The following is a 21,031-nucleotide window of genomic DNA, read 5'->3' as shown; positions in this document are numbered from 1 at the left end:
AAGTGCATCTAATTTTATTATCATTTAATGTGCAAGGAGAAATCAAACTTGTGAGCGAAATATATATATTGTCTTGAAGAACTCGAACCTCATTGTGAATTATGCATTTTGATACTTGAAGAATTTTGGAGAGGAAGAAGCCAAGGGTTTCAAATTTCCAGGCCATTGGAGAACATGATACTCTTCAATGTTGCAGCTGCTGTGAAGTGGTGAAATATCCACTGAATTGTGGCATTCGGGAGAGCTTCATCCAGGAGTTCTATTTGTGCTTAAAGTTGGAGAATTTTATCAAAAGTTTGAAGGGGTTTAAAGATTGATCAATTAGAGGCTTGTGGCTTCTACTTGGCAGCCATTAAAGAGCAGATTGCAGGCTTTTATCAGCTGCTACAGTACTCGTGAATAGTGTCACTACAGTACCAGTGAATAGTAAATCGCTACAGTATCTGTGAATAGTGAATCGCTACAGTACTAATGCATTTTAGAAGAGCTAATCTACAAAAATTCAAAGGGGTTTGAAGAGCGATTTTCAGATTGTTGGAGGGTACATTTATTGCTGTTAGTACCACTCATTGGCACGTGGGAATTACATACTTTGATATATGACCTTTTGAGTTCAATGAATGCATATTATCATCTCATAAATCAGAATATCAAAAAGAAACCACAATCAGCAAATACAAAAGTTTCATGACAAGTGTCTGACAATATTCCTTGAGCATTTAAATCAGAAATATTCAATCAGATTTGGCAAGGGATATTACAGTGGTATCAGAGCGATTTCCTACCAACCTGTTGGGTAGTTTGATTCAACTAGTTTAATCATGGTTACTTCAAGTACCCAGAATCAGAGGGACCAAAATATGAAGCAAGTGTATTCCTCATTGGAAAAGTTAAAACAAAACCAGAAGAAGCTGGATGAATTGATTTCACCCCTTGCAAAACTTGATAGAATTGCTCGGTATATGAAATCTATTTTTAAGGGGAAGGAGAAACAAGAGGACTTTGCAGGGGAAGTATCTAGAAACCTCTGTAATGAATTTCTAGCAACTTGTGACCAGCATACAGTTGAATCTATGGCGAGCAAAAGTCAAACATACATGGAGAAAGATGTTGGGCATAAGACACTTCATGATGACTCCAAGAGTGAAGAGGAGCAAGAGCAAAAAAATAGGGTAAAATTTGAAGTGGGTCATGATGAGTCCCTTCATGATTCCTTTGGGGCTGATGTTAAATGCACTCATGAAAATCTAGAGGGAAAAGTAACAGGTGAAGTGTGGACCAGCAATATTGAGACCGGGTCTATTTCAGTTGTTCTTCACCCAGTTGATGTTATAGAAGGTAGAAAGGAAGAAACAGTGGATTCTATAGGATAGGGTTTCATGAGTCTCCTAGTTGGTGATATGGAGGTTATGATTGGGGACTCTTTTGATACTCCTAAGAGTGAACTTACTTCTTTGCATGAGGTTAGCGTTTCACTGTCCACTGAGTCTACTTTTTGGAGTGTTGATGAGGAGTTTGGGTTGGGAACTACTGCTGCTCTAGTACCAAACTAGAAAGAGGACACTTTAGAAGAATATTTTGATGAGAGTCAAGCTCTCCTTTGGCAGCCCACAACTTCTACTAATGAATTTTCCTTGGTCCGTAAGTTGGATTTGGAGAGCCAACTTAAGGTTGGTGAAGATAAGATTGTTACAACGTTGTCCCATTTTGATCAATTCTGCAAGATGGTGGAAACTCATCTATGGAAGGTCCAACTTGAAGGGAGATATAGAGGCGTTGAGGAGGTTTCATCTATCTCTGATTTGCAAGTGTTAAGACAGCCATGGAGATTATGAAAAATAATTATTTAACTCTTCTTTCCGATAGAGATCACCTACTTGAATTGGGTGTTATATATTCTGATGCATTGAGGACGAAGGAAGAAGATGTAGACTCACTTACTAATGAGCTTGGGAATACTAAAGAAACCCTTGAGGCTACCTTAGTGGCACTTCGGCTAGCTGAAAATCAGATTGTTGAGCTTAATTAGAAATCAAATTTGTCACACTCTACTTCAGGTCAACAATCAAATGTAACAATTGAGGAGGACCAACAGGTAACTGAAGTTGATGAACTCTAGGTGGATGAGATGGTACAAGAAGGTTTCGTGAACAACAAAGAGATAGATGCACATATGAGCATGATGCTGATTGTAAATCAGTTGTCTCACATTACGATACAAATAGTAGCTTTGAAGTTAAGACTTTAGCATGCAGTGCAAATCAGTTTCATCGGGTTGAACCTCTTGTTGTAGTCTATGGAAATGTGTATCCACAGGTGGAGGCGGTAACACAAGCCATGTGCCAAGTTGATAGGATTGCCACACTTGTTGATTATCTCATACAACATTGGTCTCAAGATGGAGTTTCCATGACAAGCTTACAAACCATTAGGCATGCATTAGGAAGGATTAAAGCAGATATCTCGGTGTTACTGTTTGATATCAATCATGCCTCTTCATGTGATGAACAAGATGAATCATACTATATCGTGACTAATGATTATGAGAGTGCAATATCCAGTAGTGCCAGTAAGTCTACTATCACTGAGGTTGTCATTGATGATAGCACATGGGTTGGTCGGAATGAGTATGATTCATCTACATTCGGTAGGCCGATTGTGTTTAGTGATGAGCCATTAATTGAGGTTGGTGCCTTTTATCGCAACTATACAGTGAGGAACACATCATTTTTCTTTTTATCCACACGTGGATGACCTGATGATGCGTAGGTGTGGATTGGCTGAGGGATTATATCATCCCTTATGGGATGGAGGGTCGCCATCTACAGAAGATGGGACTAGAGGCTGCAAGTACTTGATTCAAATGGTTGTAGGAAATCATTTGCAGGGACACCAGTCAGTTTTCCATAATACTGATGTGTATTTGACAGGGTTGGTCACTCTTATCTCACCGAGATTTCGTACGGACACATGGTTACAAGGTGATTATGGTGTCAGTAGCTACAAGCTGGATTACTTGTCGAGTCAGCACATCTGTGGGAGTCTAGCATAGGTGAGAGATAGTTGTGGAGTTGCAGATACCTTTAGGAATTTGTATCTCTTTATCGAAGATGGATGTGAGTGCAGTTTGCTTTGGGACCCGAGTGATGACAGGGTTAACACTGTAGTTTGGGTGGGTTCCATTGGTTGGCTTTACCACTTTTGGCATGGTGAAGATGAGATCAAAGTTGACCAATAAGAGTTTGAGGATATACGTTGCATGCTTCTATTCGAGGTTTGGGATCTTTTGGGTGCATCGGGATTTCAGACAAAGCTTGCAAAGGAATTTATGGGTGTGCACATGATTTTGAACATGTACATTTTCACATTTGACCCTCATGTGCGTGATTTGTTTCATATGCACAGGTCAATGGCACATGTGATGGACAGTTTGTATGACATCATACCTTGTGCCAAGTTTGGTAGCAACCAAGATCAGTGTTATGAGTTGCCTCCACTTGAGACTCTTACTCCAGTGAAACCAGATGGCGAGGATGAGTTGATTCAACAGGTTCAACTTGTTGTGTCAGGGTTACAGGATTCATTTGTTGATTGCAGGGACATTGTGCAGGTCTTCACTTGGGATCCAGGTGGAGGAGTCTATTTGCCAACGAGATTGCTTGGGGACAAACAATTTCAGGAGGGGCGGACTGTGATGTCCCCTTTTTGTTGACATCAGATATTCAATGGGATTAGCTTATTATTGACCCTCGTAGGCTAATAAGATTGAATAGAGGGTCCTTTGAGGGATGCAACTTCTTCAGTGGTCAGAGTTTTGTAGGTTTGGCTTTCGTTCGACTTCATTTGGACTCCGTATGCATTACTTACTATTTATAGTAAGTCAGAGATGTTAGAGATGGACCCCTGCTATTTTTAGTAAAGGGGTATGGTCGTATGCAGCTTCATCATGTCAGCTCCCAATTCAAATGACGTTCATAAAGGATGAGTAATAATGGAGATATTAATGTTTATTTAGTTTAAATAAACATTAATGGTTCTGAGCTTATATTATTAAGTTATAAAATTAACTTTATATTATAACTTAAGTGAGGGTCAAGGTATCATAAGTTGGGGCCATTGGAATTAATTAATTAGACTCTCAAATCAAGGCAATTATTAAATGATAAAGTGCATCTAATTTTATTATCATTTAATGAGCAAAGGAGAAATCGAACTTGTGAGGGAAATATATATATATATATATATATATTGTCTTGAAGAACTCGAACCTCATTGTGAATTATGCATTTTGATACTTGAAGGATTTTGGAGAGGAAGAAGCCAAGGATTTCGAATTTCTAGGCCATTGGAGAACGTGATACTCTTCAATGTTGCAGCTGCTGTTAAGTGGTGAAATATCCACTGAATTGTGGCATTCGGGAGAGCTTCATCTAGGAGTTCTATTTGAGCTTAAAGTTGGAGAATTTTATCAAGAGTTTGAAGGGGTTTAAAGATCGATCAATTAGAGACTTGTGGCTTTTACTTGGCAGCCATTAAAGAGCAGATTGCAGGCTTTTATCAGCTGCTACAGTACCCATGAATAGTGACACTACAGTACCCGTGAATAGTAAATCGCTACAATACTAATGCATTTTAGAAGAGTTAATCTACAGAAATTCAAAGGGGTTTGAAGAGCGATTTTCAGATTGTTGGAGGCTACATTTTTTGTTGTTAGTACCACTCATTGGCATGTGGGAATTACATGTATGTATGATAAGTGTTTGTGTTAATGACAATCTGTTGTAAGTGCATTTTGGACTCTTAAAATGCATGCCAAATGTTCGTGGAAATGTCCAACAGCTGTAGATGCATATTTCATATGATTTCAGTTACACATTGTCATTGAAAGGTTAGTGGTAGGTGTTACATTGCATTCTCATTTAGTTTCAGATTTTGATATATGACCTTTTGAGTTCAATGAATGCATATTATCATCTCATAAATCAGAATATCAAAAAGAAACCACAATCAGCAAATACAAAAGTTTCATGACAAGTGTTTGACAATATTCCTTGAGCATTTAAATCAGATTTGGCAAGGGATATTACAAATAACATACCCTGAAGACAGAAAAAAAAAAGCAATGCTGTAACAATTTAGGATATACTATATCAAGGAAAGCAAGCGGAAGAATTTAAAATACATATAACTGGGAATCTCATTCACAATATTCGAAAGCTTTGGATCTTATCTTTAAACTATCCATGCTATCATGTTTTCATCTATAACAAGGTTCCCTAATGCTCAATGTTATTCTTATCTGTTTGGTACCTCTCAGCCTTATGGCTTAAAGACTTGTTAATGACCATGTGGTACAGGAACACGTGTTTGGTTGGAACTCATAATAAGACAAGCAGAAGGTAAAACCCAATAAATTTGTTCACATGATTTCTTTGCATCTATTTTAATTTGAATTAATAATTGTACAGGAAATAATGAAACATATTTAAGGTAGAAACTATGTACATAAATATTAAGGATCTTGAGACATCACGGTATGATGCATAAGCTATGCATCTATGCCTTATGTTATTGTCTTTCAGTGCAACAGTATATGCCTTGTGAATATTCAATCCATGTGACAAATTAATCTCAAATTATGCAGCAGCAACTTCTTGTTCAAAGACAACATTTCCTGTGGAGGGAAGAGTGCAAGTGAGGTTGCGATCACCATAAACATTGTCAACGCGTCCTGTGTGAATAGTAAAAGAGTTAGCAATGGCCATATTGTGTGATCAAATAGTATCAGACAGGGCTAGCAAATTGGTAATTCAGAGATGAATATGTCAAATGCATGTCATCTTACCTACTGAAGGCCAGAACTTTGATGCACGGACCCATGATGCAGGGAAGGCAGCAGTCTCCCTCGAATAAGGCTTCTTCCATTCGTTTGCCATAACCATTGATGCAGGATGAGGTGCTCCCTGGTAACATAAACCAAAATTCAATGAGTGTTTTTATAATTATTCTATTTTTATTGTTAAACTTTTTTATAGCTTCAATTTTTATTTTTATCATTTCAAGCTCCTGAATCATCCAATTCAACTTCTCCCAAAAATTTTGATGCTGCATTTTTGCTAAGCAGGTACGTTCTTCCTGAATTCTTATCATGACAAATATCTTTGATGTCCTTCAAAGGCGTTCCTTTCAATTGGTTTTCTTGCTAAAATGGCCATATATCAGCCTAAGGGACTTATTGCATTCATAAGATGTACTTAATCTTACTTTCAAAACATTGTCATGAGGATCCATTTTTCCCAGCTCAATAGCTTGAATTTCTTCTCTGATGGAGATTAGCGCATTAGAAAACCTTTCCAGTTCAGCCTGCAATATAACAATCTAAAAAATTTAGACCAACTTCTAAAGCCCAAGAGATCCTAACACTTGGAGAAAGAAATCAAACAAATATTAAGAGTTGCAAGTCATGTTATAATTCAGACCTTGCTTTCACTTTCAGTAGGCTCAATCATTAATGTTCCAGGCACTGGCCAGGACATGGTGGGTGCATGAAATCCATAGTCTATAAGGCGTTTAGCAACATCTTCTGGTTCTATACCAGCAGTATTCTGCACAATGATATTTACTGATTAGCTCTAGAGCTCATACACTTGGCTCCCGTGTATCTTATGTTTGTCAAATTAGAAAGACATAACTTTATAACGACATGTGTCACATAGTTTTAGGGATGTGGAAAGTGATTGAAAACACAAATTTACCTTTAAATTTCTTTATCATGCTATACAATCTGTTTCAGATTCATTCCTTGTTTCTATCAATGCAATTGTTTTTCCCCTTTAAACCATTTCTGACCTTTGAGATGGCAGAGGTAGCAGATCATAAAAGGTTTTCTCTTCCTTTGAGAAGGACCATACTTGACCTATTTAAGGAATCTTACTTGTAAACTATCAAGAATTTATCCTAATGCAACAACAGGGAAATTGCAATGACACAGCACCTTGAAACCTCTCAAATCGATGATAAACTCGTGGGCACAAGTTCCTTTCTCACCACGGAAAGCCACAGGGTAGTAATTCTGCAAGATGTAATTAGTTGATCAATTTAAAAGAGCATAAATAGAAATGTGATCTCTTAATTCAAATAAGCACGTGATACCTCTAGATGTTTCATCATGTAGTTTGCATTCAAAATGGCTATCTTGGATGCCTCATTTAGTCCCTTTGAGCCCATCATAGCAATATAGGAGTAGGATATTGGTAGAATAAGTGCCGAGCCCCAAGGTGCAGCAGATATTGTGCCAAGGGGTTGTGACTTCCCTTCAAGAGCAGGAATTCCACCGGCTGGCACCTATAGATTGGAGATGTTAGCTTTTTTTCTGTTTAATGAATGCAAGATGATAGACAGACAAACAAATCTGCAAGTGATGGTGGTTGTTTTTTGGACAAGATGTGATAAATATCTCGATCAGGCCTAACAATCAAATTTAGCAGAGCATTTTTTATAAGTTGTCCGGTGCTAAACTGCAAAGCTCAGGGCAACTACTGTACAACGGATAATTAAATAATATATGCATTTAAGATTCCACAAATATAAGATTGCTTACCACAGGATGTGATGGTAAAAAGGGTGCCAAGTGGTTCTTCACTCCTATGGGACCCATACCAGGACCTCCACCTCCATGAGGGATACAGAAAGTCTTGTGAAGATTAAGATGGCATACATCGGCTCCGATTTTGGCTGGGCTTGTCAATCCTACCTGTTTCATGTCAAGAAATCCAAATAATTTTGTCTTGGTACTATCATCTATGCAACCTGGATCTAATGATTACATATACACCAATGACTACTAATAAAAAATTGAACTTATCTTATACAGATCCCCCCCCCAAAAAAGAAAATTGTTAGTACATTTATTGCTTCAGAAAATATTTTCAATTGATTAAATCTTATTCACGTTTGCAGATTTGCTATATTCACATTGTTCCAAATGTAAATAATTGATGAATTCCATTTGCATGCAGACAATTATTAGTTCAGTTTTTTAAAAATAGTTTTTATCTATGCTCCCCCAAGTTTCCTGGATGAGGAAAGCAGGCACCAGGGGGATGTATTTCTGAGACAGTTTTTTTTAAGGCCATTTTTAGGGAACGACAGGGAATGGCTATTAAAAAATAGAGAAAATTTTAAAATATAAGAAAATTTCAAATACTTGAATGATATGACTAGGCATTCATCATAGGCATTATAGAACCTTTCTAAGCATGGGAAATTGAATAGGAACTATGATGTTCTTTATATGTATCTGTGTCTGTGTCTTTGTGTTGGGGAGGGATTTATTATAAAAGTTTTCCTAAAGCCTTGAAGACTGCATGTTCTGTTGTCAAACAAATTTTAACAAAGAGAAAAGGTTAAGTAAAAAGCTAACCATTTATGTTGCAATTTGACTTAGCTAGGATACTAATAGATGGGATTGGTCTAGAAGTTGTCTGTGCAGGGCATGATTGATACATTTTTTGCATTATGAAAGAGGCATTTCCTCCCGACTATGACTTAACTCATATTCAGCAATTTAATGACTATAGTGTGCTAACTTTGTCTGTGACAGTCATTGTATGCTAGACAGGTTGCCCAATGTATGAAACAAAATAATCCTTGACTGCGACTTTGATTGTGAAGACACAGAGATCTACAACAGGGAATATGTATTTTGTAGAAATTGTGATCATGATCAACATTGATCAATCACTTGGTCAGACTTATTGTTTGGTGGGCATTTTGGGGCAGCACCCTTGGCATGTTCCTTGTTACGATATAGAGTGAGGAGGAGGGGTGGAGCCCGACATTAAGCCCAAATGAAGCCCTTCAAAACCACAGAGACCCTCATTGTGCATGCCACTTTCATAATTTTTTGGTAAATCTTAGATGGTCACGTCTTAAACCAAACAGGCATTAAAAGGTTGTAAGTTTTTTTCTTAAAGTAACTAAAATGCATCTAAGTACATCACCCTGCAAGTTTTTTGATGTCACAGGGACATTCTAAATCTTGAAAAAAAAAAGGATGGGGTGGGGAGATTTCTGACATATACAAAATCTTGGAAAAAAGGGAGATGGGGTGGGGAGATTTCCTACCCGTATCCGCCTCCCCAAAACATGCCTTATTGAGGATGGATTCATTTTGGGCAGGGGATGCATACACAAAGTGCATAGGTTCTTGTTCTTCATAACTATAAATGTTGTTTACTATTTAAAAAGTTTTCCCTATTGGTTCCCCTTTCAACATGAATATTCTTGTGCAGATGCTTTAGGCTGTTAGAAAACATAGAGTGAAATTATTCTAAAGAAAGGTTTATATGTTCGGTGCACGTGTAAATATAATCAACAACACATTTAATACTGAATCTCAATCAACCACAATCCTAAAATATCTTCACAGTTTCTAAGTCATCTTACAAACAATGATTGGCAAATCGCATAATATTTAGGATTTCACTGGTGAAATGAGATAATTGTTGTATATATGCAGAAGTTTCCTCGAGTGTTCTCTTCCGTATGATATTTTAGCTGCTTGTCCTTGATCCTTTAATTACATTATAAACTTAACAGGGTATGAAGAAATTTGTCTAAAACACAAAAATAGTGTCAATAACTCGTAAAAAGTGGAATTAAAGAGAAATAGCTAATCAGAAAGTGCTAAAAAGTTTTACCTGTGCATTCATGTTTGCCCCATCCATGTATACTTGACCCCCATTTTCATGAATTATATTGCATATCTCATCAATGCCTTCCTCGTACACTCCATGAGTTGATGGGTAAGTCACCTACAGCAATTAATGCCTTTTTAAGTTGATTTTTCAATTTATTAATTGTTACACACTTGTCAGAAGTAGTATTCCTGAATTAAGACAAATGACAAGTCTGTCTGAAGGTGATTTTGTAAAGATGAATAGTCATTAAAGCTTTGTTTATAAGATGATGTCTCTTGAATTTCTTACCATGAGGGCAGCAAGCTTGTCTTTATGTTTCTCAGCAGCTTTCCTTAGTTCATCTATATTAACATTTCCCTTTGCATCAGTTCCGACAGCAACAATTGTCATCCCACACATTGCAGCACTTGCAGGATTGGTTCCATGAGCAGACACAGGAATTATGCAGACATTCCTATGGCCCTCTCCTCTCGACTGTGAGAAAGGACCAAAACAAAAAGCAGAGCATAAATACAATCCTTGAAGAGGTGTTAATCATAATGATAATATAAAATTGAAACATTTAGAATACTTGATGATAGGCACGGATGACCATCAGTCCAGCATATTCTCCAGAAGCACCAGCATTTGGTTGCAAAGAGACAGAGTCAAAGCCAGTCACATCACATAGAAGCCTGCCCAGATCATTAAACATTTCCTACAATGCAATGACCTCATTTAGCATGTTGTTCAGAACATTGAATGGGATTGGTAAAAGGAAAACAAGTTTTTAAACTAGAAGATGTCACAAACAAGTGTCGACCTGGTAGCCAGCTGCTTGATCAAGTGGTGCAAATGGGTGAATCTCAGTAAAACCAGGCCAAGTAACAGGCATCATCTCAACAGTTGCATTTAATTTCATTGTGCATGACCCCAATGGAATCATGCTATGGCACAAAGAAAGGTCTTTGCTTTGCAATCTATGCAGGTAACGAAGCATTTCATGTTCTGTGTGGTACCTGAAAGTACCAACATGATTTTTGTTAGCAATAGAAATAATCTCTCTCTGATTCTGAATGGTATCTCTAAGAATGTGGCTTTTTAATGGTGCACAACATCTTACATGTTGAAAATTGGGTGTGTCAAATAAGGACTATCCCGGATAAGTGTCTTAGGAATTGCACATCCTACCTCCTTTGCAAGGGACTCTACCGTGAAATTTACCTGGTGCATAAATGTGCAATATAATCAATGAGGAAAATGAAATCAACAGTACTAATTCTAGTGGAAATAATTTTGGAAACAAGCATAACTTACAGATTTACCACCAGCAAAGACCTTCAGTAGCTTATCCACATCTTCTATTGTGGTGGTCTCATCAAAAGATACTGTGATCTGTAGAATTGGGGGCACTGATTAGAGACCAAACTGAAACAAGACAATGAATAACATTTCTCTTTGACTCATCCTCAAAGGAAATTTAATGCTTTAATCTAGCAGTAAAACCATGAAACTGATTGATGTGTAAGCTGACCTTTACCTTCATGAACATCTTAAAACACAAAGATTGCTTAGAAACTAATCAAAGCTCTCTTCATCATCCGTAGAAGGTGATCTGAGTTTAGTAATCAATGCAATACTTACAGTGTTGGAATCTACAACACGGACATTAATCTCCTCCTTAACAGCAGCATCTGAAATTGCCTTGGCATCAGCACATTTGACCTTAACAGTGTCAAAGAATGGAGCATCCTCAACTTTAACTGAACCCAATTTCTTCAGTCCTAGAGAAAATGCTCCAGCTAAGCCATTAACTCTTTCTGCAATGGTCTTTAATCCTTCAGGGCCATGATAGACAGCATACATTGCAGCCATGTTTGCAAGCAAGGCCTGCATAACATTGTTAATACACAAATCATTTAACTATTATCAGAATGCAAAGGAAATACAATAATAAGTTTGGTATTTATGTATAACTCTCACATTCCAATCCAAAAAGAAGCCACATATTTGTCCAAATATTATATTTTCTTAAGGCAAGCAACAATGGATGAAGCAACATTTCAAATATAACATGCAATGCACAAATGTTGCAAGTGACATATACAGCACAGATGAATGTAAATTAACACATTGGAAATGATTTCAAACATAAAAATAAAAATAACCAGCAAAATGAAGGAACAAAACATCTTAAATCATCAATTGTCACCTCATTGTGACTTATCTGTTATTTGCAATTACAACTTGCATCCTCCACTATTCATGATAATAATTATCAAGATCATATAGGGTGCACAACTCACGGGATGTCTCGCTACAGGTTCCAGACTTCTATTAATGTTTGAACAATTCCCTGTCTATTGCAATATTAATAATAAGTCACGTGTTAATGAAATTTTTTCGGCAAACCTTGAGCTGAACAAGCGATCAACAGTGGAATGAAACCAATTATTGTTCAAGGAAAACGCATCTTTTATGGATAACCGACACATAGCAGAATGAAATTTGTTGTTTTCTTAACGAGGTTTGAAAAGATTTACGATACACGTACACTGCAATTTCAAGTTTGCTTTAATTTGTTGCTTATTCCATACATTCATATATTGCAACTCTTTAATTGACTTGCTCTTTGCAAGATATCATTATATATCATTTACTCTATCTAGCTATCCCTTGTCCCATATTCAATCTTAATGATCAACTTCCTGGGACCTAACATATATTAAAAATTAGCCAGGCATATCCCTCCATATTTGAGACCCGACCACACTCACTACTTTCTAACTTCTCTCTTCCTACCACCAACATCAAATATCCCTGTATGTGCATGCAAACACAAACACCCATACACAAATGGACACATACGTGTGCTTGCATGCAAATCAAAATATATAACCCTGAGCATATTTGATCTTGAGATTCGCTTCACTTTCAAGGTACACAATGTGACATGGTTCAGAATGTGAAGCTATAAGAGATGTGAACTTGGGATATGGTATCCTCTCTAGACACACTCAAATCTTATTTTAAAAAAGATGGGTACCAAACTACTACTACCCTTCCATACCAACTTATATTGACGAGGTCAGTTCATAGGAAGAGATTCATCTAGCTGCAATAACAAAATTAATTAGGAACTAAAAGAAATCTTGTCCATACCAAGAATCACAATCTGTTCTTTACATGGAGATCGATGGTATTTTTTATGGCTGAAAAGGCTTCTTATAAATTTGTGACACTGGGAAAACGTTCATTTTTAGGAATCAAATATACCAATCAAGGTTTAGACACTCTGTATAACAAAATGAGACAAGAATAATTCCTAGCTCTAGAAGTAAAAATGCCATAGAAGATTCAAACATCATATAAGATCCCCATAAACAATAAAACTTATTTGTTTGTTTAATAGAAAGCATTAACCTTGATTTAATTTGACCATGCGGCAATCTTGTAATTCACTTTCACGAGGAATTTGATAAGCCAAAGTGTAATAGTGAACTTAACTTTGCAAAAGACCTGGCTAAAAGTTCAAAACAAGATAGTTCTAAGTTCTGCTCATTCCCTGAATGTGTAGCGTCAAACTTGTGTGTAATATTGCAATGGATAGGCAATTCCCTATCAAGATTGTGAACTTGTGAACAGACAACAGGCCAGATTCTAAATGAATATGTTCAGAGAATTCTACCTGGATTTTAAACTAAGTTATAACAAGGCTCCATATCCATAGTTGCATCCAAAATGGCAGCAATGCATGCTTGAGAATAAACTTATAACATTCCAAGATAACGGGGATATACATGTGGTCCTACTCTATTATAATACTAGAGAATCAGAATGTGATGTGTCTTGTTTGGATTCAAGACAGCATAAATAAAATCCTCACTCATTTTGTATAAAGTGGGATCCAATCACTCAAAATTCAATTATGCCCAATTGTGCTAAAATTTAATTGAAACGACATATATGGCACATATGAAAAGTTAATAAAATTAAATTCATTGTATCCTAATCTTTGCTATTATACTGCAACTTAAAGTAAGTGCTGTAAAAGCATTGAGCAAGGTGCCTAGTGACCCAACCTGTGCGGTACAGATATTGCTGGTGGCCTTGTCTCGGCGGATATGCTGCTCCCGGGTCTGCATTGCCATACGCAAAGCTGGCTTCCCACTAGAATCTATACTCAGCCCAATAATCCTCCCCGGCATAATCCTCTTATACTCTTGTGATGTAGCCAAAAAAGCAGCATGCGGGCCCCCATACCCCATGGGAACCCCAAATCTCTGAGCCGAACCGATGGCCATATCAGCTCCCAATTCTCCAGGGGGTTTCAGCATCGTCAGGGCCAGTAAATCTGTAGCCATGACCACCTTAACTCCATTCGCATGGGCATTCCTGATGAAATCAGTATAGTCCAGTATGTCCCCTTCAGTTCCAGGGTATTGAACCAGAACCCCACAAACATCCTTGCCACTGTAATCAAAGTCTTTAACATCAGCCACAACCAGATTGAGGTCAAAGCCATCTGCACGGGTCCTGCAGACATCTATTGTTTGGGGATGGCAGTTGCTTGCAACAAGGAAGGTTTTTTTCTTTCCCCGGGCAATATTGTTGCACATGGACATGGCCTCTGCAGCCGCAGTTCCTTCATCTAAGAGTGAGGCATTGGACATGGGAAGGCCTGGATGGTTTTAAGGAAGCAATCACTTTTAGAAGTTTTGAAATGCTGGTAAAATAATTTCAATAACGAAGCCTCAATTTCAGAAAGATGTCATATATAGAAGTTCAGAAATGCGAATATTTATGAATACTGAATTCTCAATCTCTTAAAGTTAAATCTAGTCTTAAAATAATTTTCAAAATTCCTTAAGGTTTAATGTGTTTTATACTAAGGTTGGCAAATCTTTGAAAGGTAAAGTTCGAAAATTAATTTAAAGAAATTTTGAAAAACCCAGCACAGAAATATTTAGTGACACATATTTAGGTTATCCTAATAATGAAATTACAAAATGTGACACGGCATGTCGATCATCATTATCATTTGTGTGCAATCTTTTTCAAAAAAATCACCAAAGAATGGTCTTCAGAAGCTTAAAACATGAATGAAATTTGTGTGCAATCTTTTTAAAAAAAAGCACCAAATAATGGTCTTCAGAAGCTTAAAACATGAATGAAAATACTCTTTCTCAGATATCCAGGCAAATTTTTATTTTCAAAAATGCCAATCTAATACTAGACTTGAGCATTTTTACTTCTCAACTAATTATTGTTACTGAAGCTTAACCTATTTGAATGAAAATACTTTTCTACAAGAATAGAGGGAAATCTTCAAAAGCAACAGGTAAACATATTTACTCCAATGAGATGTGCTGAAATGGCAACTTAACCGGGCTTTGACAGTGGAGAGCCACGTTCAAATCCAGAGGACAACTATTGCATATTTTGAAGTACAAATATTAAATGTTTAATATTGTAAGCCACCACATTAGCAGTAGGCAAGGTTACTTGGTGAATTGCACAGAAGACATACCTTGGCGATAGCACCTAGGCCACAAAGCAACCTGGAACCATGTTCCGGCACTCGAAGGAATATCATATTCTTAAATGTATAAACAATGAACCTTAAACGGATGGAAGATATAACTTCAGTCATAGCATCTAAGCAATAGATAACAACTATGGTGGATTTCAACAAATCCATACTATTCGCCATAACATTCAAACCATAGTTACTGAATACAGTGGATTTCATCAATTCCACCCCATTTTTTCATTGTTGGGTGTGGTCAGTGGAAAAGGCCACTGGTGAAGTTGACGGAAATGGATACCAAATATGGTGGATTTCAACAAATCCTCACTATTTGCAGTAGCATTTAAACCATAGTTACTGAATATAGTGGATTTCAGCAAATCCACCCCATTTTTTCATTTTTTAACTCATGGAATTAAACACATTTATAAGGTAAGATATTTAGTAATATATATATATATATATATATAAAATCAAGTTTAAAAATGATATAGTTATAAATAGTATATCTTATTAAATTATTGTAAATAAATGAGTAAAATTTTATGACAACGTAAATATTTATTAAAAACACTAATTTTTTTTTCCTCATCAAAAAATATTATCAATTAATATATTTTTAATAAATAATTCATTCATTCACCATATTTTCTGTGCTTATCCTATTTTTTCCATATTTATGGTGTCCATCAAAGAAACTGTTCCATCAAAGAAACTGTTCCTTTAAAATATATCATCTTAATCTAAACTAACCGACCCTCTAGTTCCACAACCACAATATACCAAATTATAATGCAATTGTCAAGAAGATTGAGGCAAATATTAAATTACAAAGGCTAACTTCAAAAAAAATATAAGTATTAAATTTCAAATAATATTAAAAAGACTGAAAAAATACGAACTTCAAAAAAGGACATTTTCACAATATTTAAACTAAAATAACAAACAATGTATCTGGCACCTTCAGAATGTTCATACCTGTGAGGTCGGTGACCATGGTCTGGTAATTGAGCAGGGACTCCAAGCGGCCCTGAGCAATCTCGGCCTGGTAAGGCGTATACTGCGTGTACCACCCGGGATTCTCCATAAGATTGCGCAGAATGACAGCCGGAATAAAGGTATTATAGTACCCCATGCCAATGTAAGATTTGAAGACCTTGTTCTTGGCGGCGAGGTGCTTCATGTGCTCAATCATTTGGGACTCAGTGAGACCAGAATCGAACTTCGAGAGCTTCAGGGGCGGGGTTCGAATCCCGTGCGGCACGGTGGCATCAATGAGGGCATCAAGCGAGGGGAAGCCGCACTCCTGCGCCATAATTGTCTGCTCGGAGGGGTTCAGCGAGTTGTGGCGCTGCGGAAAGGTGTCCGAAGGCCGCAGCGCATCTACTGATATGGAACGCGCACGCGTGAAGAAGGCCGGGAGACCTGCCGGGTTGAGGAGCACGGGGGAGCCTCCAAGGAGAGGGCGCGGGACTGGAACTCGTGACCTGCGCTCGAACAAAAGGCGGCGCAGTGTGGCGGGGCGCAGGATTCTCCTTGCGCGCTCCATGGCTGCAAGTTCAAGCTCAAGCTCAAGCTCTTTGAGAAGGGTGTTGCGAATTCGTGGGGATATATGAGGCTTGCGGTGAAAGGGTGAGGAGCGTGTGGAGAGGGAGAAGCCATCGTCACGCGCTGCAAATTTTATCACATATTACATTATCCGCTATCTTGCAAAATTCAAGCCTTGGCTGTCCCGTCGACTCCTTTGATTTTTAAAAACACGTTTGGGGTGCGCCAACTTGAGGGGTTAAGTTTTGGTCGCCAGTTTTGTTCCACACAAATTGCTCTCACGCCTTATCCTTGGCTCATCTAGTTACGTGGCCTTTTGCTAGGCCCATTATGCTAAGATTTTTTATTTTTTTATTTTTTTATTTTTTATACTGGAATATTATGCTAAGTTAGTTAGATAGTAAGAGATATTTTTTTCAACCATCCACACATTTTTTAGACGGTTACAATTGGGAGTATGAATTGAACCTGTATATATATATTACTTCTTTTTTATTAAATATATATATTACTTCTTTTTTATTAAATATATATATTACTTCTTTTTTATTAAGAGTTGATGATACAGGGCATTTTATAATTTTATAATTGAGGGACGTTTGATGATCGAGGGGTATTTTTGAATTGATGATTGAGGTGTATTTGTTTTACAATCGTTTAGAACAAAATCCCGACTCATCTTCTTAATGTGTTTTAGATCTTGTATTTAAGAAAACTTGAGCATTAGTGGATTCTTTGTGATTCATTCAACTTCACTAGTAAACCAAGGGTTGCCCCACAATTAGAGAGCTTTTGATTGTGCACATGAGATTGAAATGATGTTTAGAATCACAAGAATAAAAATCATAATTAACAAAGTGATTCATTGTTCAAAAAGAAAAAAGATCCAAGCAATTAACACCTAGTTTGAATCTATATTTTTTTGTTGTTGACATATTGTAGATTTTGATCATAGATTATCCACTTTTTTCAACATTTTCAAAAATGAAAATGTAGAAGATATTATTATGCTAAAGCTCCAACAAATGACTCTTTAATATTTAGAGAGAGCCTCCCGAGAAGAATAGATAGAGGTTTTTAATAATATCTTGAAGACCAAAATATTCTATGAGATTCTTAAGAATTAAAATCATGACCAAATAAGCAAGATATTGTCAAAAGAAAAAGGATTTGAGTAGTTAAGCCCTAGTTTTAATATCCGCTATTTTTTTACTTCTAAAGTTTCATAATGTTGTTGTGGATATCGATAAGAAGTGGTTCACTTTTTTAACATTTTCTTCTTTGAATGGGGAAGAGATCATTGTTCTTTGTTCCAACAAATGGATTTTATAAATGTGGCTCTATAATACGTATAGAGCATTTGTGTAGAAATATAGATTGAAGATGCCTTACGAGAAAGTGTAATAGTGGAGAAAAATACAAGATACATTGCAAAAGGAATCTAGGTGTTAAGGTAATGTATGGGTAGTAAAGTAATCATGAAATGAATTATGAAAAGGAAAATGGAAAGAGCTTGAAGGGGAGTCGTTATGTGCATAATTTGAATTTTATTTATGTTTATTTATTTATTTATTTTTTTGAACAAATAGATATTAATATTTGGACATAGAGCCTCTCTCTAAAAAAAGTTTAAAGATCTCATAAAAAATTTTAGTGAAAAGAAATAAGGGAGACATTGCATGAGAGTTCATTCATAAAATTAATTGAATCAATAAATTGAATGATTAATTAAATGAATTTTGGAAAAGGAAATGGGAAGAGCTTTTAGGAAAAAGGTTATGTGCATAATTTGGCATTTAGAACTTCATTTGATAATAATATTGATACATGAGAGGAATTTATGAGAATTTTTGAGTCACATTATGGTGTCATCATGACAATAATAAAGGTGCCCCTAGTACTTGTACCTAATGATACTATGAGCCTAGTGTTGTATTGTGGTGCATTTGATATGAAAATTGGGTATTTTGTCAAATAAGTTTTGATAAACTCTTGGAGAATCTTATGTTATTGCTATCAACATTGTGAGTAACATGAGGGAATCATGTAAATACATAAAAATGGTAGATGTCAAGATGACTCAACATAATAGAGAAGCCCTTGCTAAACCTTTAACCACCAATGAGAAATTAAACAATCTTATGGGTGTTGTAAAAAACTTGTCATACAAAGTTACAAGAAATGAGAAGGGATTTCAACCTCATAATGTTGTAACTCATTATAATGGGGGACATCCTTTACACAATAGACTCAATAACTATGATTGGTCCAACATAACACAACATGATAGGAAATTAGACTTTTACTTACAAGTTTTATTTCCAATTGACTTACATAAATTTAGTGGTTAAATTCACAAAAACCTTAATTTATAATTTTAAAATTGAATTTGTGGGTTGCCTAATTTGGATTCATTGTCTCATATTTGTTGAAGTATGTAGCAACAGGAGATATATTCCTTGAGAGGTCTGCTCATTAAGAATCACCACCCACTTTAAATGATGTTTATTTAATTATTAAGAGGATGTGTCTCTTAAGGTTGACTCAAGGAGGAGTCACCTCTATTAAAGACACGTCTCTCTTCATATTTGAATAGTCGCCTCTATTGGAGGCTGACTATTCAAGAAGGGGTACAATCCACATATTTATACATAAGGTTGGCTCATTCACTTGGATGGAATACACACATTCAGTTCAATACAATACAAGCAGGTCGATACATAGACAGATTGAATATATAGTTAATCGACATTATCCAGAAACGTAGTGCTCGGGGGAGACGATAGTAGTATATCGTCTATGGTTGGGAAGGCAACAATGATTTATGTTATTGCTTGTGGTTAAACGAGCACACCCATCAGCAATATCTGATTGTTTATGCATTTTAAAATTCAAATTTGCACTCAGATCTCATTTTCAATTGAATTACATAAATTTAGAGATTAAATTCACAAAAACCCTAATTTATAATTCTGAAATTTATTTGTGGGTTGCATAAATTTTCAAATCCATTTTCAAATCTGATCTTTATAACATGTTATGCTACGATTTAGAGGCATTTATCTTTCAAATTCACAAATTGCATTACTTAAATAACTGGCTAATTAATCACTTTTACAAAATTTTGCATTGTTTAATCACAATCTTCAATTTGTGCATTCAAATTTCGCTCCTTTGTGCAACAGTTCTGTTACCACTAGTCCTACCTACAATATTCCCATGAAGAGTTGTAGAATTAAGGATTCCCAAGGTTTAATTACTAAGGACATGGAGCCTAATTTGGATAACTTATTTAATGAGAATGTTGGTGGCTGGACTCCAACCTAGCAAATGGTGTCATTTATCCCCATTCTTTTCATAATTCTCACGTTGAGGATGAATCACTAACTAGGGTTACTATTGACCAATTGGAGAAGATTGACAATGAATTTGAAAATCTTCAACAATGGATGAGTCAACAATACCTAGAAAGTGAGGCAATCCCATTGATTTAAGGATTAAAAAGATTTGTGCAAATTAATAAAATTGGTGTTGATTTGTTGTGTGGCTTTGCTCATATTGTTGACACTAATATCATCCCTATCAAAACTTGTGCCAAAGTCCTTGGTTACACTCAACCCACTATTCAAGTCAATCATTCTATTCCTATGCTTACATCCTTGCCTAGTGTGCCTACATTTACATTTTCTATCATAACTACTTCCACACGAAATGTTAATCCTACACATGTTAGTCAAGGGGCAACTTTGTTAATCAAAACTCTTATATACTTCTGCGAGTCTTCCATTTGTATCCCAATCATCTCCCATACCCACATATCGTAGTGTTCCACTTCCTTACTCTCAACCTCCACCTACATACGATAATGTTACTCCATCACAATCCAATATGTATAATTTCAATCCATCCACCGAAGTAACCGTTAATAACTTAGCCCAAACTATTTCACCCTTACAAAAACAATTATTTTACAACAACAGTTGGCTTCCATTACCCAATCCAAGTTTAATGTGCCCAAATTCGCTGTAGAGAGCCCATTATCCAATGACATTTTTTGTGTTGTCCCTCCTAAACATATGGAAGGCCCTCAATTGGAGCTTTACAATGCAAAAAGTGATCCCTTGACTCATGTGAAAACATTCCAAACTTTGTGTAGTGACTTTGCTCATGATCAAAGACGGTTACATTGTTTACTCGAACCTTTAGGGATAAAGCTTTGCAATGGTATTGTTTTTTTCGTGCTTATTCTATTTCATCATTTAAACAATTAGCT

General features: G+C 36.3%; 1 protein-coding gene across 1 annotated transcript; it reads right to left on the bottom strand.

Annotated features, from left to right (window-relative positions):
- Window positions 1-5,400: 5,400 nt before the first annotated feature.
- Window positions 5,401-16,933, bottom strand: LOC131060128 (glycine dehydrogenase (decarboxylating), mitochondrial). Its single transcript, XM_057993238.2, has 16 exons — window positions 16,189-16,933; window positions 13,763-14,361; window positions 11,325-11,570; window positions 10,998-11,075; window positions 10,804-10,904; window positions 10,504-10,699; window positions 10,273-10,398; window positions 9,990-10,175; window positions 9,702-9,815; window positions 7,601-7,753; window positions 7,153-7,344; window positions 6,995-7,072; window positions 6,480-6,605; window positions 6,265-6,363; window positions 5,846-5,963; window positions 5,401-5,731 (listed from the first exon to the last, which is right to left on the bottom strand). The coding sequence occupies exons 1-16, from the start codon at window positions 16,757-16,759 to the stop codon at window positions 5,637-5,639; spliced, it is 3,078 nt and encodes a 1,025-aa protein (XP_057849221.2). The 5' UTR covers window positions 16,760-16,933; the 3' UTR covers window positions 5,401-5,636.
- Window positions 16,934-21,031: the final 4,098 nt, after the last annotated feature.

The sequence above is a fragment of the Cryptomeria japonica genome, chromosome 3 (assembly GCF_030272615.1).
Source record: "Cryptomeria japonica chromosome 3, Sugi_1.0, whole genome shotgun sequence".
In the NCBI taxonomy this organism is placed as follows: Eukaryota; Viridiplantae; Streptophyta; class Pinopsida; order Cupressales; family Cupressaceae; genus Cryptomeria; species Cryptomeria japonica.
This window is presented reverse-complemented; position numbering and strand designations above follow the sequence as displayed.